A 14521-nucleotide genomic window follows, 5' to 3' on the forward strand; every position below is an offset into this window, starting at 1 on the left:
CTAATACCATTGCACACTAAATCCAGCGTACTCCTCAGTTGGTCATAATTTCCTGCTTTGTAGTTCAGCATATAACTTTTTCGGAATAAACTTACTCATCTCCCTGGTGAGTACCCCATGTTACTCACTTGGGAAAGCAGAATAGTTGTGTTTAACTGAAACCCCCTCTGATACTATGATCAAATCTAACACTATTTAACTTTGAGTTCCTTCTGTCGCATGCTTCTGAGGAAGTTGTCTTGCAATGGCTCAATAAATTCAGTTCTATTCTTCTCATGAGATTTTACTGCTACACAATTATTTGGATAATTAAGGTTCCCCCCATCATCTTTTCACACCTGTCGTGTGAAAAGATGAGATATTTGGTGATGGATTTCTTTGTCACTAGCAACCAATCCACCAGGTCTATAACAGTACCTCACTATGTATTTGATCTGGTTACTCTACCTTACACTAGGTGGCTTCAAATTCATTGCCACATAAAAAACTGTTACTAGTATTATAGTCATAGGTCTCAATACTAACTGGATTCGAGTCATCCAATGTCATTAGCAGTACTCCCTTCCTTCCGTATCTTATCTTTCCTTCCTAAAAATACTGTACCCTTTACATTCAATACCAATTAGTATGTCTGGTTCTGATAGCCAGGTCTCATTAATGCCTACAATCTGAAGTATCAACATATTGGCCAAGGCAACAGCTCTACTCGCTTTGTTTCTGATGCTCCTAGCATTCATTTATGTACATAATAAGCTACCTGCATGTTTTTTTGTATTCTCTTGTCTGTGGTCTGTGTGACACACTTGCAGATCCCTATTCTTATCTAGTCTTATTTATGCAGTCATCTTTGGACATGCTTGATAGGTCCGAATCAGATGAACACAAATTGTTCTCTCCTCATAATCATTTCCAAGATAGTGCCCATTCCCATTATCCCAGTATATTATAATGTCAGTTCTACTGTTTTCTATGTTTAAAATCTCATCAAAGTGTTCTTTCCCTCTTTTAACAATCTTATTCTCTTCATTTAGGAGCAAACAATATACAGCTGATTTTTTATCCCAAGGATAACTGCACTTTTAACTCGGCTAGATGGAATCGCGGCACAAATCCTGACTTATGTTTTGTAACAACCAATCAAAGGGGCCTCTTTGTGCCAACCAGCCATTGTGTTTTAGGAAGATTCCCACACAGTCAACACCACCCTGTCTTTATTGAGGTGGGCCCTAAATCCCAATTACTGAAACTACACCAATGCCATGTTGGAATTTTGCCAAAGCAAACTGGAACAGCTTTTCATCAGATCTAGATAAAAATGTGTGCTGGATTCCACCACAACCTTATAACTACTGAAGATTTGTGAAAATAGTTATTTCTGCAGTCAAAAAACACATCCCTAGAGGTGCTAGAAAAGAATAGAATACATACCTGGCTGTAGCAAAACCAGTGAAGCACTTATAGCGAACGTGTGGATGTTGCAGATGATCTTATTGACATGTTAAATGAAACTAGAAAGAACAGATGGATTGACACCATCGAAAGGCTGAACTTTAAACATTCAAGCAGGAAGGCATGGCGCCTCCTTAAAAAGTTGGGTGGTAATTCCCATCGCCCAATGCAAAAGCTGCTGTTAGTGCCAACTGTATTGCCAATCGGATAGTGAATCTGTCCAGAGCTAAATTAGAAAAAACCACACTGAGATAATTAGGAAGGAATTAACCAGACTTAAAGAAAGTTGTCCTGAAGTGACCAATCTATCGAATCCATTCAAAGAAGAACTTCTAGCTTGCATTCCAAGGAGTGAAAACTGGTAAAGTGCCTGGATTTGATAATATTCACCCTGAGTTTTTAAAAAACTCTGGACCAAATACAGTGGAATGGTCGACAAAATTCTTTTCTAATATTCTACAGAGTGGTAGATTACCAGCATAATTTATAAAATCAAAGATAATAGCCATCCTGAAACCTGGAAAGTCCGCTGATAAACCTGAAAGCTATAGACCTGTAGACACATTGTATAGACACATTGCTCAGTGTGTGTCTGTCTTAAATTACTAGAAAGACTTATTTACAATAGAATTCTTCTTCTTTGGCACTACAGCCCCATGTAGGACCTTGGTCTCCCATTTCTGGGTTTCATAACTCAGTAAGAGGTGGGGTCGTTACCTCCATGCTCAACCATGTGTAATTGTCTGTGAGGCGTTGTGTTCTTAAGACCGGTTTGCCTGCTTTGCAGGAGGAAAAAACCTCAGATAAACTGGGGAGAAAAACCCTGTTGTCCATGCCCAAGACTGGATAACTTGGCTATATCTGAGAAAGATCCTTAGCTCCTCACTTCATCAATGAGAATCGAACGCAGGACACTCCTTTCCCAGGTATGTGGTTGTTGCAGAGCACGTTACCACTCGGCTAACCTATTGGACATTTACAATAGAATTAGTACTATTATTTTTGACACGTTCCTTCATGAACAGGCTGGTTTCAGGCCTGGGCACAACTGTGAAGATCAAGTTTTGGCCCTAACGACTCTTATAGAATCTGGTTTCGAAAAATGCCTTAAAACTGGTAGTCTTTATAGACTTGATGGCTGCATATGATACTGTATGGAGGAATGGCATGATCTACAAGCTCCTTAAAATACTGACCCATCTGATCAACGCTATTCTATCTAATAGAACAATGATAGTTCTAGATGATGATGAGATGAGCAAGCCAAGAACACTTAACAATGGACTCCCACAAGGGTCAGCTCTGGCATCCTCTTTTTTTTTTTTTTTTTTTTTTTTTTCAATTTGTATATTTCTGACCTTCCAAGGAATGTTTATATGCTGATTATTTATGCATCACATTCCAACACCAGAACTTTACTATAGATCATGTACTGACTAGTGACCTAGAGGAGCTAAACCACTTTGAGAAGTGGCATCTTATTCCAAGCGCTACCAAGACTGAAACATGCTGTTTCCAGTTGAACAATAGCATGGCATGTGACATCTTAAGAGTGCCACTAAATGGGAACATACTACTGCACAATTTTAATCCAAAGTATCTGGGCATAACCCTGGACAGAACCCTCTCCTTTAATAGACATCTCTCCAATATTGCTGCCAAACTCAGAATTAGAAATAACATACTGCATAAATTTGCTGGACCTGCAGGGCTGGTGCTCTCACATTAAGGACATATGCTCTGGGCCTTGTCTATTCAACTGCTGAATATTGCTCAGCTGTCTGGCTGAACAGTGCACATGTTAAATTAATTGATACTGTGTTGAATCAGACAATGCATATCATTTCTGGAACAATAAAGACTACTCCATCATATTGGCTACCACTTCTGAGTCACTTACAACCTCCACAGCCATGATGCCAAGACAACCTGATTCTCGAATATAACAAAATTGCTGGAACTCACTGCTTTCTGTATACTCTGATATTGACAGTTTTACATCACAGAGGCTTTACATCACAGTAACTGACTTTATAACAGTTTCTACTGATGCTGTTGACTGGTTGTTAAACTTAAACATTCAATTTTAATTTTATGCTTATTTGTATATTTTTATATGTATATATGATTACAGTGTCACTTCACATTATTGTATTCTTTTATGCATTTTGTTGTCTTCTACATGGTTTTTTTTTTTTGTGTATGTGGTAACATATGCATGTATTCTTCTTAGCCAAATGCTAACTAGCTGCAAACCATTTTTATCCCTCACAGCATTTACTTCTTTTCTTCAGAGCATATTTTCCTTGTCACTTCCTACAATTTTTTTTTTTTTTTTAGATTTTTTTCCCTTTCTTGGCATCCAATCTTTTATCAACTCATTATATACTATTCATTGCTTTTCATTCTTTCATACATTTTTCATTGCCCTTCAGTCGTGTCTTCTGAGCTTTCCACTTTCTCACTTTCTATCTTCTCAAGTAATGATCAGATCCTCAATCAGCTTCTCACCGTACTTTAACATCTAAGAGTGAAATCTTAAAATTACCCTTGATTGCAATATGATCAGTTTGGCTTTTGTTTTTGTCATTTTATGTATATCTTTGTGTCAATAAACTTCCTCCTATCACAAGATTATTCATTTTCAAAATATTACAATTAAGCCTCTATTCTCTGTTGATCACACGCTTCATTACCTACACATCTCCCATCTTTGTTATTTTTTTGCTATTCATATTATCCATAAGAATAACCATGTCATGATGCAGTACCTGTTCTGTACATTTCTGTAATTTGTTATAAAAGATCTCCTTTTCTTCAAGATCCTTCTCATTTGTTGGTGCATAAACATGTATTAAGTTAATTTAATACATCTTGAATATAATCTAGTCATTATTACTTGATCATTTATGGACTGCCAATTTATCAAGATTTTTCTTCTTTCTTCACTCAGTATAGGTGTTAAATTCTCTTTCATGATTTTCATCAGAGCCTGAATTCTGATCTTATATTTGATATCTATTTGAAGTTCTCACTTTTCCAAAAACTTCCCATCTTAGTTCACTTATTCATAAAATATCTATTCTGTGCTTTCTTATCTCCTTAATAACTTCTCGTGCCTTTCCACTTTGAAACATAGTTTTGTTTTTTAGTTTTTTTGTTAGTGTTTTTTAAGTGAAAGTGGTGATCCTCATTTGTTTCAAAGGTCCTGTTGGATTTGCCCTTTGAACCTTCATCCATGCATTATCCTCCTGCCATCTTAAATAGTAGTTGCCTAGGATCCTGTAGATCATCACATCATTATCAGTTTTACTCATTTCTCGATTTTTTATTCTCATGCATGGAAGGCTAACCTATTGTACATTAATACTATAGATGGACTAAGGATTTTTTCTGTTTTTTTATTAATTTTATATATTGTTTATATTTTTATTTTTTACATGATCTTGCTCTAAAGACCAAACACAGAACTTTTTCAATCTACTTCAGGCCTTCATTCTTATACTAGGTGAGACACAAACATCTATGCTCATAGTGGCATTTGAACCTACATCCTGTTGGTTGGTTGGCAGCCAACCAATCTAACAACTGTTTTCAAACATTTCAACATATCTTGGATACATTTCCTACTCAAGAAGAAGCTTTTACTTTGTCCTCTTCAGTGATATGAAGAGGGCAAAATAAAAGGAAAAAACTCTTTCTTGCTTGAAATTGCTTTCATTTCAGACAGTTGCTTATTGTTGATGATTAATATACAGCTACTGAGCTATCTAGCTTAGCAGAACATGCTCTCAACTAAGCATAGGGTTCCTTGGAAGAAAACTAAACTCTTCCAAACTTAAACAGATCTGATGACCTTCAGTTATTTTTATGGGAAATAACATTGTATCATTATAATTACAGCTATTTTGCCTGCTTCAGTTTAGGAGTGCCCCTGTTTAAATGTCATTGGCTATTTACTCATGGATTCTTAGGGCATTGTAGATGTAAATTTACCAAAAAGTATATGTAGCATAAGGAAGAGAAATTTACACATACCTTGTTCTGGGTGTTGCGGCTTTTCTTCTCTCTGCAATGTCCGAAAACTACTGAGCGTGTGGAGGGGGGGGGGTAGGCAATTTGGGAGAATTAAAATAGAAAAACCTGGGTTTTTCTCAGTAATATATATATATAAACATGTATATTATATTATTATGTTATATAGGGTGGGGAAAAGGTGAAAGGGTTGATTTTTCATATAGGGAGGGGGAAGGGGAAAAGGGGGTTGACGGGGTGCGGTCCATTTTGACTATTTCTGGTCATCATCTGAACACATTGGGAAAGTGGAAGCTATGTCAGGTCGGGTAGGTGCTTCTGTTTTTGAAGTGTTTGTGTTATCGCCTATTGGTTGGGGTTGTGACCTCAATTTTATGTTGTGAAGCTTCCAAACCTCGGAGATTATGTAGGGCCTATGTACGTTGATAGAGTTTGCGTCGCATTTTATGGCTATTGTTTCTGATATTCTAAGCATTGTTTCATTGTCTTGTCTGTCTACTATGATGGCCTTGTCGATCTGCGGGGTATATTTTTGTTCAAGGGTGTGAACAGCTATTTCCGTTTTTCCTGTGCTTTGTATTTGATTTTTCTTTTTGATGTTACGTTTTTTAGTATTTAAATGTTCAGGAATAGGGATGTTACAATCATGGAGGTGTTCTTGTAGTCTTGCCCATAAAGACCTGATGGTGGAACCTGTGTAGGTGATATCACAGTCTTTTTGGCAGGAAAATTTATAGACTACATTGTGATGTTCAAATATTTCTTTGTGTGTGAGGTTTGGTGGATTTTAGGAGAGTAGCCAGTTTTTGGTTTGTGGTGAATACCAGTTTGTAGTCAGTATGTTTGAAGATGTATTTATAGGCTTTGTATGTGTTTTGGGTGTATGGTAGTTTGATAATTTTTTGTGTTGGGAAGTTCGTTTTGGTACTTGGTTGTTTTGGCTGTTTTTTGCCATCCTGTTTGCATAGTTAATCAGTTGTGTAAGATAGTTGCGATGTTTGCGACTACGCAAACAGGATGGCAAAAAACCGCCAAAACAACCCAAGTACCAAAACGAACTTCCCAACACAAAAAATTATCAAACTACCATACACCCAAAACACATACAAAGCCTATAAATACATCTTCAAACATACTGACTACAAACTGGTATTCACCACAAACCAAAAACTGGCTAATCTCCTAAAATCCACCAAACCTCACACACAGAAATATTTGAACATCACAATGTAGTCTTTAAATTTCCCTGCAAAAAAAAAAAAAAAAAAAAAAAAGACTGTGATATCACCTACACAGGTTCCACCATCAGGTCTTTATGGGCAAGACTACAAGAACACATCCGTGATTGTAACATCCCTATTCCTGAACATTTAAACACTAAAAAACGTAACATCAAAAAGAAAAATCGAATACAAAGCACAGGAAAAACGGAAATAGCTGTTCACACCCTTGAACAAAAATATACCCCGCAGATCGACAAGGCCATCATAGTAGACAGACAAGACAATGAAACAATGCTTAGAATATCGGAAACAATAGCCATAAAATGTAACGCGAACTCTATCAACGTACACAGGCCCTACATAATCTCTGAGGTTTGGAAGCTTCACAACATAAAATTGAGGTCACAACCCCAACCAATAGGCAATAACACAAACACTTCAAAAACAGAAGCACCTACCCGACCTGACATAGCTTCCACTTTCCCAGTGTGTTCAGATGACGACCAGAAATAGTCGAAACGGACCGCACCCTGTCAACCCCCTTTTCCCCTTCCCCCTCCCTATATGAAAAATCAACCCTTTCACCTTTTCCTCACCCTATATAACATAATAATATAATATATATGCTTATATATATATATATATATATATATATTACTGAGAAAAACCCAGGTTTTCCTATTTTAATTCTCCCAAATTGCCTACCCCCCCCCCCCTCTTTCACGCACTGAGTAGTTTTCGGACATTGCAGAAAGAAGAAAAGCTGCAACACCCAGAACAAGGTATGTGTAAATTTCTCTTCCTTATGCTACATATACTTTTTGGTAAATTTACATCTACAATACCCTAAGAATCCGTGAGTAAATAGCCAGTGACATTTAAACAGGGGCACTCCTAAACTGAAGCAGGGAAAATAGCTGTAATTATAATAGTTTATTAAGAGGAGTAACATGGGAGTTTTCCCAGAAATAATATACATAACATTGCATCAATTTTATGTAGATTCCTGATTATTATCTTATTATGTTAAGTTATTTTTTTATTTATTTATCATCATTAAATTCCTGATATGTACCCTCAGGGGGTGTGCAGGATATTATGACAGTACTACATGAAAAAGTTCACCATTACTAATTTCCAACTGACAATTTTCCTCCAAATTAATCTACCTCTTGGGACTCTAACATTATCAGACCTTATATTTCTCTCTTTTCTAAGGCACTTTTTACTAGATCTGTCCATCTACATCCTGATCTTCCTCTGGATTATTTTCCTGCCATTCTGGCAAAGAAAATTTGTTCTGCTAATCTTTCCTCTCCCATTTTATTTAAGTGATCACACCATCCGAGATTAGCTCTAACATAATCCTGAATGCTAATTATTTATTTTTTCAACTTAGGAATTTACTGACTGTCTGCTCTTTTACTTATGCCATAGTGGCACTGTTAAAATTAATTATTTTATTACATTTTATTTTGTGTTCCAATTTTAACATACTGAAGATGCTTTTGATACCTAGGTGAAAATTTTATGTCCATTAAATTTATTTCCATGTAAGTTTGAGTTTCTGTTTTTAATTTTTACATATATACAGCCTACTCCTTCCTTTTCCTGATCACTGTTTCCTGAATATAACATCTTATAGTTATTATCTAGAAGAATCTCACCTGTTTTACTCTTCTTTGACTCAGTAACACCACTTACTTGATTGTTTTGCAATATTTCTGCTAGCTCCATCTCGTTTTCACTAATGCTGATGTTGCTCATCTTTGTATGAAGTGGTTCAAGTAATTTTTCACTTCTTTTCCTAGTTCCCTTATGAAAATAAAAGGTTGTCTTTGTTTTACTGGCAATATCCCTGCCAGCCAGTATTAAGTTGCATCATATACCATGGTTTGTGGCTGAAGCTAATGCAGAATATAATTTGGTTTGTTAATTCACAAATTTCTAGCCCATTTTCACCCATTTGGTATCCAGGTACGAGAAGCCCAGTCAGTTCTTTGCATTACGTACAAGCTGTGTCATAGTCTTCTCTCAGTTCTCTTTGATCCTTAAGTGATCTGTAGGAAAATGTTTTAAAAGATTTAAAGCATATAAGAATCCCCCTCTAGCTGTTTAATGTGCTTGTTCTCCTGTACAGATCGATGGTCAAAAGTATCCAGGTTAAATATCCTATTTCACTCTATAATGAACGATTTAGACTCCCCCCCCCCCCCGCCTCCTACAAATTCATTAAGTAATAGCCAAAATTACCCTTCTTTCTTCTCCTTTGCATGTTAAATAACATCATTCTTATAAAAAAACATTTTATCACTTTCAACCAAAGTGCTTATAATTATCTAGCTATCTCAGATATCACAGTCAGTTTCAACATGATAACCTTCAGACAATCTTGAAGATTCCTTAGTTCTAATCTGTCATCCCTCCTGAATGTCACAATTTTCTAAAATTGACTAATGTTAGTTATTTCATAATGGAAGGACAATTCAGAAACAAATAGAAAACCATCCTATTGATTTCAGCCCACTTCTTTCCACCTAGAATATTTTAAACAATTGCTATTAACATTTTATTCTTTAAGCCCACCATTTGGTTCTGATATAGTACTTGGTCTCCATTCTGGCTCCATGTCCCAGACATTGGATACACTGGATACTTAAATGCCATCATCCTCCCAAAAAAGGTTAAGAAAAAAATTTAAGAAGAAAAAAAAAGTTAAAAAGAAAAATTTTTTTTTCTTCATTCATGACGAAGAAAAAAAATTTTTTTTTTTTTTACTTTCCATCATAAAAATACTGAGAACACTGAGTATTAAAAAAAAAAAAAAAAAAAAAAAACGACTCTCTAACAGTTTCCTTTTATTCTTAACATATAGAAAAGTTCTACACACACATTCACAGCAGTGGGGAATTAACTGAAGTTTGACTTGATTGTCAGAAATTTGTTGAGACCAGATGGCCCTCACAGATGAATTCATTTATTACTCTTAGTCATTCACTACAAATCTCTTCAAAATTAATGCTGAATTCCCTTTCCCATAAAATGGTTATCAAAGCAATAACCATTCCATACAACCATGTCATCTCAAATATCCATAATTCTAAGAAAATATCATCCATATATAACTTAAAACATATCAAGCTAATAACTTCTTGCCTAGCAGTCTTGTTTTCTCATTTTTCTGCATCTGGAGTGGTATTTTGCAAGCTGGAAGACAATATCTACAGAGAAGAATGCACGAATACAATTTCAACTACCACTATAGAAATTTGTTGCAGACCACTTTTAGAATGATGTTGAAAAAAAACTGTAATATTGCATTACAGGAAATTCACTCAAGAAAGGTGTTTCCTAATGTCCAAAGCAAATATAGATATGTGTAACTTCACAAGATATGAAAAAAGTGATAATTAACACCTGTCAACAAAGATTACTGGACAGCACTCAGAGTTGTCCCATCCTGCAGTTCTAGATTGTGTGACTTTCTACTTCGCTGTTTTCTGCATTCATGCTTTTTTTATATTATAATCTAATAATGTCTTTATGATAGAAACAAAATATTTGAGTTATTTCTGAAACTGGTTTACTTTTATTCCTTGGTACTATGTAATCATTCCAGTAAATGGCAAGATGGGTTATCAGAGATTGTAAATCTTCTAGAGTAAATATTCCTAAAAAAAAATTGCAATAAAAAAGATAACTTAGTGAATACTCATTCTACCTTAGATTGTTGTGATTAAATTATCTGTTATAAATAAAGTTTTGTATGAGGTATGCAGAGCAAGATTTTTTGAAGTAAAAACTTTAATTTTCTGCTTAGGTATCAGATATTGCTAGAAGATCTACTCCAGACATCTAACAGACATGAAGATTACAGCAACTTAAAAGGTTTGAATAAATATTTTATATAAGCATATACAGGCAATTCTCTTTTTACACAGCCTTTTTTTTACATGATTTCGAAATAATATGGTTTAGAAAACAAAAGCAATTCTATTTTTACACGGTATATTTTGATTTTACGTGGTTCAAATGGCACTTATTTTTAAAATTTATGTTTGAATTCATTTCTGTCAAGGGTATTTCCATTATAATTACTATTATTATCTTTTCGTAGAATGGTACATATGTACGTAAATGTTAATTTAGAGGATCCCCCCCCAGTGTTTTAAATATCAGGGATTATGCTACACTACAGAATGTAGACAGTTGTTAGACAAAAATCGCAAAGTAGAACTCATAGCGAAATCACAAAAAATAACAATCACAATCCTTAGCTGCTTTAAAGAAACTAAGGATCATGTGACTATTATTTTGCAGCAATGCTTCAGGAGATCGTATATTGTTATTATTATTATCATCCTTTTATCATAAACACACTTATCATACCATGCCTTAAATACACTCAAATTCTCTACAGCCACGCTCTCAGGCAAGGCATTCCAACCATTCACAACTCTGCATGCAAAAAACCTGCTTCTCACTCCCCTGCTCATACTCTCCTTATACAGCTTCCAGGGATGACCTCTGGTTCTCCCCTGCTCTGCCTGTTTTCTGCAGAACCTCTCCAACATTGATCCTATAACAACCCCTTACTAAATTGTAGGTCTCTATCATATCTCACCTCTTCTTCGTGTCCACTAGACTGTATATTGCATTTTCTCAACTTTTCCTCATATTCGACATTCTAGAGGTCAGAAACTACCTTAGACCCTTTCCAACATCTCTTCATCCTTTTGAAAACCAAGTGACCAAATCTGTGAACATTAGTCCATGTTGCCTAATCAAAGGCAAAATCTTTAATGAATGGTTCCATCAATGTTTAGTTCCAGAAGTTGCTATTTGATGAAAAAAAATCTGGGCTTGAAAGTTTTATTGATTAGAGACAATGCACCTGACCATCCTGTTTAGACCACCCGAATGTGGAATTTTTTCTGCTACCTAATACAACAACCACTAGACCAGGGTATGATCATTACCTTCAAAACGTACTACATAAGGAGGACATTCCAATTCATTTTGGATAAACTAGATAAGGATAATTTACTGACAGTTATTGATGCGTGGAAGAAATTTTCTATTTTGGATTGCATCAAACTTGCTAAGTTGATGAAACCATCAACTTTAAATGCATGCTGGAAAGCTACTTGGCCAGAATGTGTGAAAAAGAAAAATGCTGTACCTTTGCATACAACTGAATATCCCAGTATCATCAGATTAGCATATGCAGTTTGGCAGAGAAGGATTTGATGATTTTTCGTCTGCAGATATTGAAGAACTGATGTTTGATAAGGTTGTTAGTGATGACGAAATAATAGAAGCTGTCCTTGAGAATCTCGATGAAAAAGAAAAAAGTGATGATGAAGAGATTCCACTGACTGCAGGATTAATTAAAGAGGGGTTTCAAATGTCTAGTAAATTGCAAGGTCATTTTTTTACACATGATCCAAATACTGAAGGAGCTGAAGAGTTTAAACATGAACTGAAGTCATGTATGATGTGATATAAAGAATTATACAAAGATCTAGTCAAAACAGGACCTCAATGATTAATTGTGGAGTTTGTGGTAAAAAAAAATCAATGTTCAGAATTATTGGAAATTAGTGCTAATTTAGTTTCTTTTACCGAAGAAAATGTTTTGCCATTGCAGTACGAACAGGACAGTCAAAGTGTTTCAAGTGATGGAAGTGATTTAATTCCAATCTCACACAAAAGAAAGTGGCTAATGTCAGAAAGTGACGTGAATAAAATTTAACTAATAACCATTATTTCACACAAATTCTAATTATTCAATTTAACCTCCATACTGGCTTTGATGCATATATGTCCACCATAATGAGGATGTGAAGCATGTAATTGAGTTGGAGAAACATGAATTCCTTAAATTTCCATAAATTAAATATGGAAATAGACGACAGAATTAACAAAGCTGGTATGGTAGGAAGTCAATTGAATAAATTCATATGGAATAAGAGAGAAATTAGTTGGAACACTAAATTAGCTGTATACAAGACAGTGTTCAAACCAGTTTTAACTTATGGATCTGAGAGCTGGGTCAGAAGTAAAACACTTGACCAAAGACTAGAGACTGCAGATATGAGAGTCCTGAGAAAGATTAGAGGCGTGAACAGATGGCATCAATGGCAATATCATATTAAAAACAAGGATATTAGGAAAGAACTTGACATTGTCGACATCCAGCAGTGCGTTAGCAGACCATACCACCTGAGACATCCTCCTGGATGTCTCAGGTGGTATGGTCACATAAACAGAATGGGCGAGGAAAGATTATCAAAACAAGTGTTCTCTGCCAGGTTGGCAGGAAAACAACTCAAAGGAAGACCAAGATATAGGTGGATTGATACTGTACAATGTGCCTTAGACGATAGAAATATAAGATCTGATAATGATAATATTGGAGTCTTGACAAGTAATAGACTGATTAGGAGGAAAATTGTAGATAGGAAGTTAGTAATGATATAAATTTTTCATGTAGTACTATCATATCCTGTACATCCCTTGAGGGTACATGGCAGGAATTTGATGATGATAATGCCATATGTGCGGGTATATTTGGGCCTTTTCAAATTTCTGTTTTATTATTGACACTATTTTCTTTAAGAAAGATACATATGTATATACTTTAAATAAGTATTTATTTAAAATAAAAAAATATTCCATTAAAATTAATTTTATTCAATGATTTTCATATGCTTTGTTTGAAAATAACTTATTGTTCGTATCGGGTTTTCACATCTGGAACCATTCTATTTTTTTCATATGCACTGTATTCTTTTTACGCAGTTTTTCTGGAACCAATCTATCCTGTAAATGGAGAATTGGGTGTAATTTCCTTTCTTTCCTTCATCATGACTTTTCTGATTATTTCACACAAATTCTAATTACTCAATTTAACCTCCCTACTTTGATGCATATATGTCCACCATAATGAGGATGTGAAGCATGTAATTGAGTTGGAGAAACATGAATTCCTTAAAAGGTTATGTGGAAGTCTCCTCCCATATCCAGCTTTGGTGTTCCACCAGCTAAGCACCTTTTCCAAGAAATATTATTGCCTTTTTTTTTTTTTTTGTCACAATGATAAAACGAAGTAATAGATTTTTACTGTCTTATCGAAAACTTTCAAACCAGTAGAAAATAAGAGTAGTTATTTATAATTCACTTCCAGAGAAGCTTTATTGAGAGTTTTTGCAATGTTAATTATGAGGATGGATGCAAAATGCAAAACCCCAAATAGATAATGTTACTATTCCAGAACGTCAAGCCATGAAAAATCTACGGGAAAATAAAGATATTACAATTCACCCTGCAGACAAAGGTAATGTGATTGTCATCCTAGATACAGAAGATTAAACAACAAAAGTTACAACTACTACTACTAACAGACACCTACTCAATTCTTGAAAATGATCCAACTCGTGAGCTTCATAATCGTACAAACAATCTCCTGAGAAATATCTTCCAAATTTTGTTCATGGAATTTCCTAGAGACTTAAGATTATCTCTTCATTCACTTCATCCTGTTATCCCCTGATTATAGGGCTTACTTAAAAGACATAAGAAAATATTCCACTAAGACCTATTGTAAAAGGCATTGATTCTCCCACATCATCATCATGAACCATGAGCGCAGCGCCTATAGATGTCTGATGCCATGTTGACTACATTGTCCCAGTGATGTCTGTTCATTGCAGCATGACTTCATTCTTGAAGAACTCCCCCACACCAGTCTAATATTGTCAGCCTGCTCATTAGGCCAGACATCAGTGACTTTAACTGTTTGTCACTTGACA

The 14521-nt window shown here is 35.2% G+C and overlaps 1 protein-coding gene across 2 annotated transcripts in view; it reads left to right on the forward strand.

The window, feature by feature from the left end:
* The window catches only part of LOC150092667 (putative protein tag-52), a 177256-nt gene that overhangs the window by 90174 nt on the left and 72561 nt on the right, over positions 1 to 14521 (forward strand). For both annotated transcript variants that reach the window (XM_090414638.1, XM_090414639.1), the window contains one exon: positions 10528 to 10595. In XM_090414638.1, coding sequence (XP_090270764.1) covers positions 10528 to 10595 — 68 coding nt within the window. The remainder of the gene's footprint in view (positions 1 to 10527; positions 10596 to 14521) is intronic.

This window comes from Typopeltis vanoorti, chromosome 25 (assembly GCF_054136105.1).
Source record: "Typopeltis vanoorti isolate ZY-2024b chromosome 25, IOZ_Tvanoo_1.0, whole genome shotgun sequence".
In the NCBI taxonomy this organism is placed as follows: Eukaryota; Metazoa; Arthropoda; class Arachnida; order Uropygi; family Thelyphonidae; genus Typopeltis; species Typopeltis vanoorti.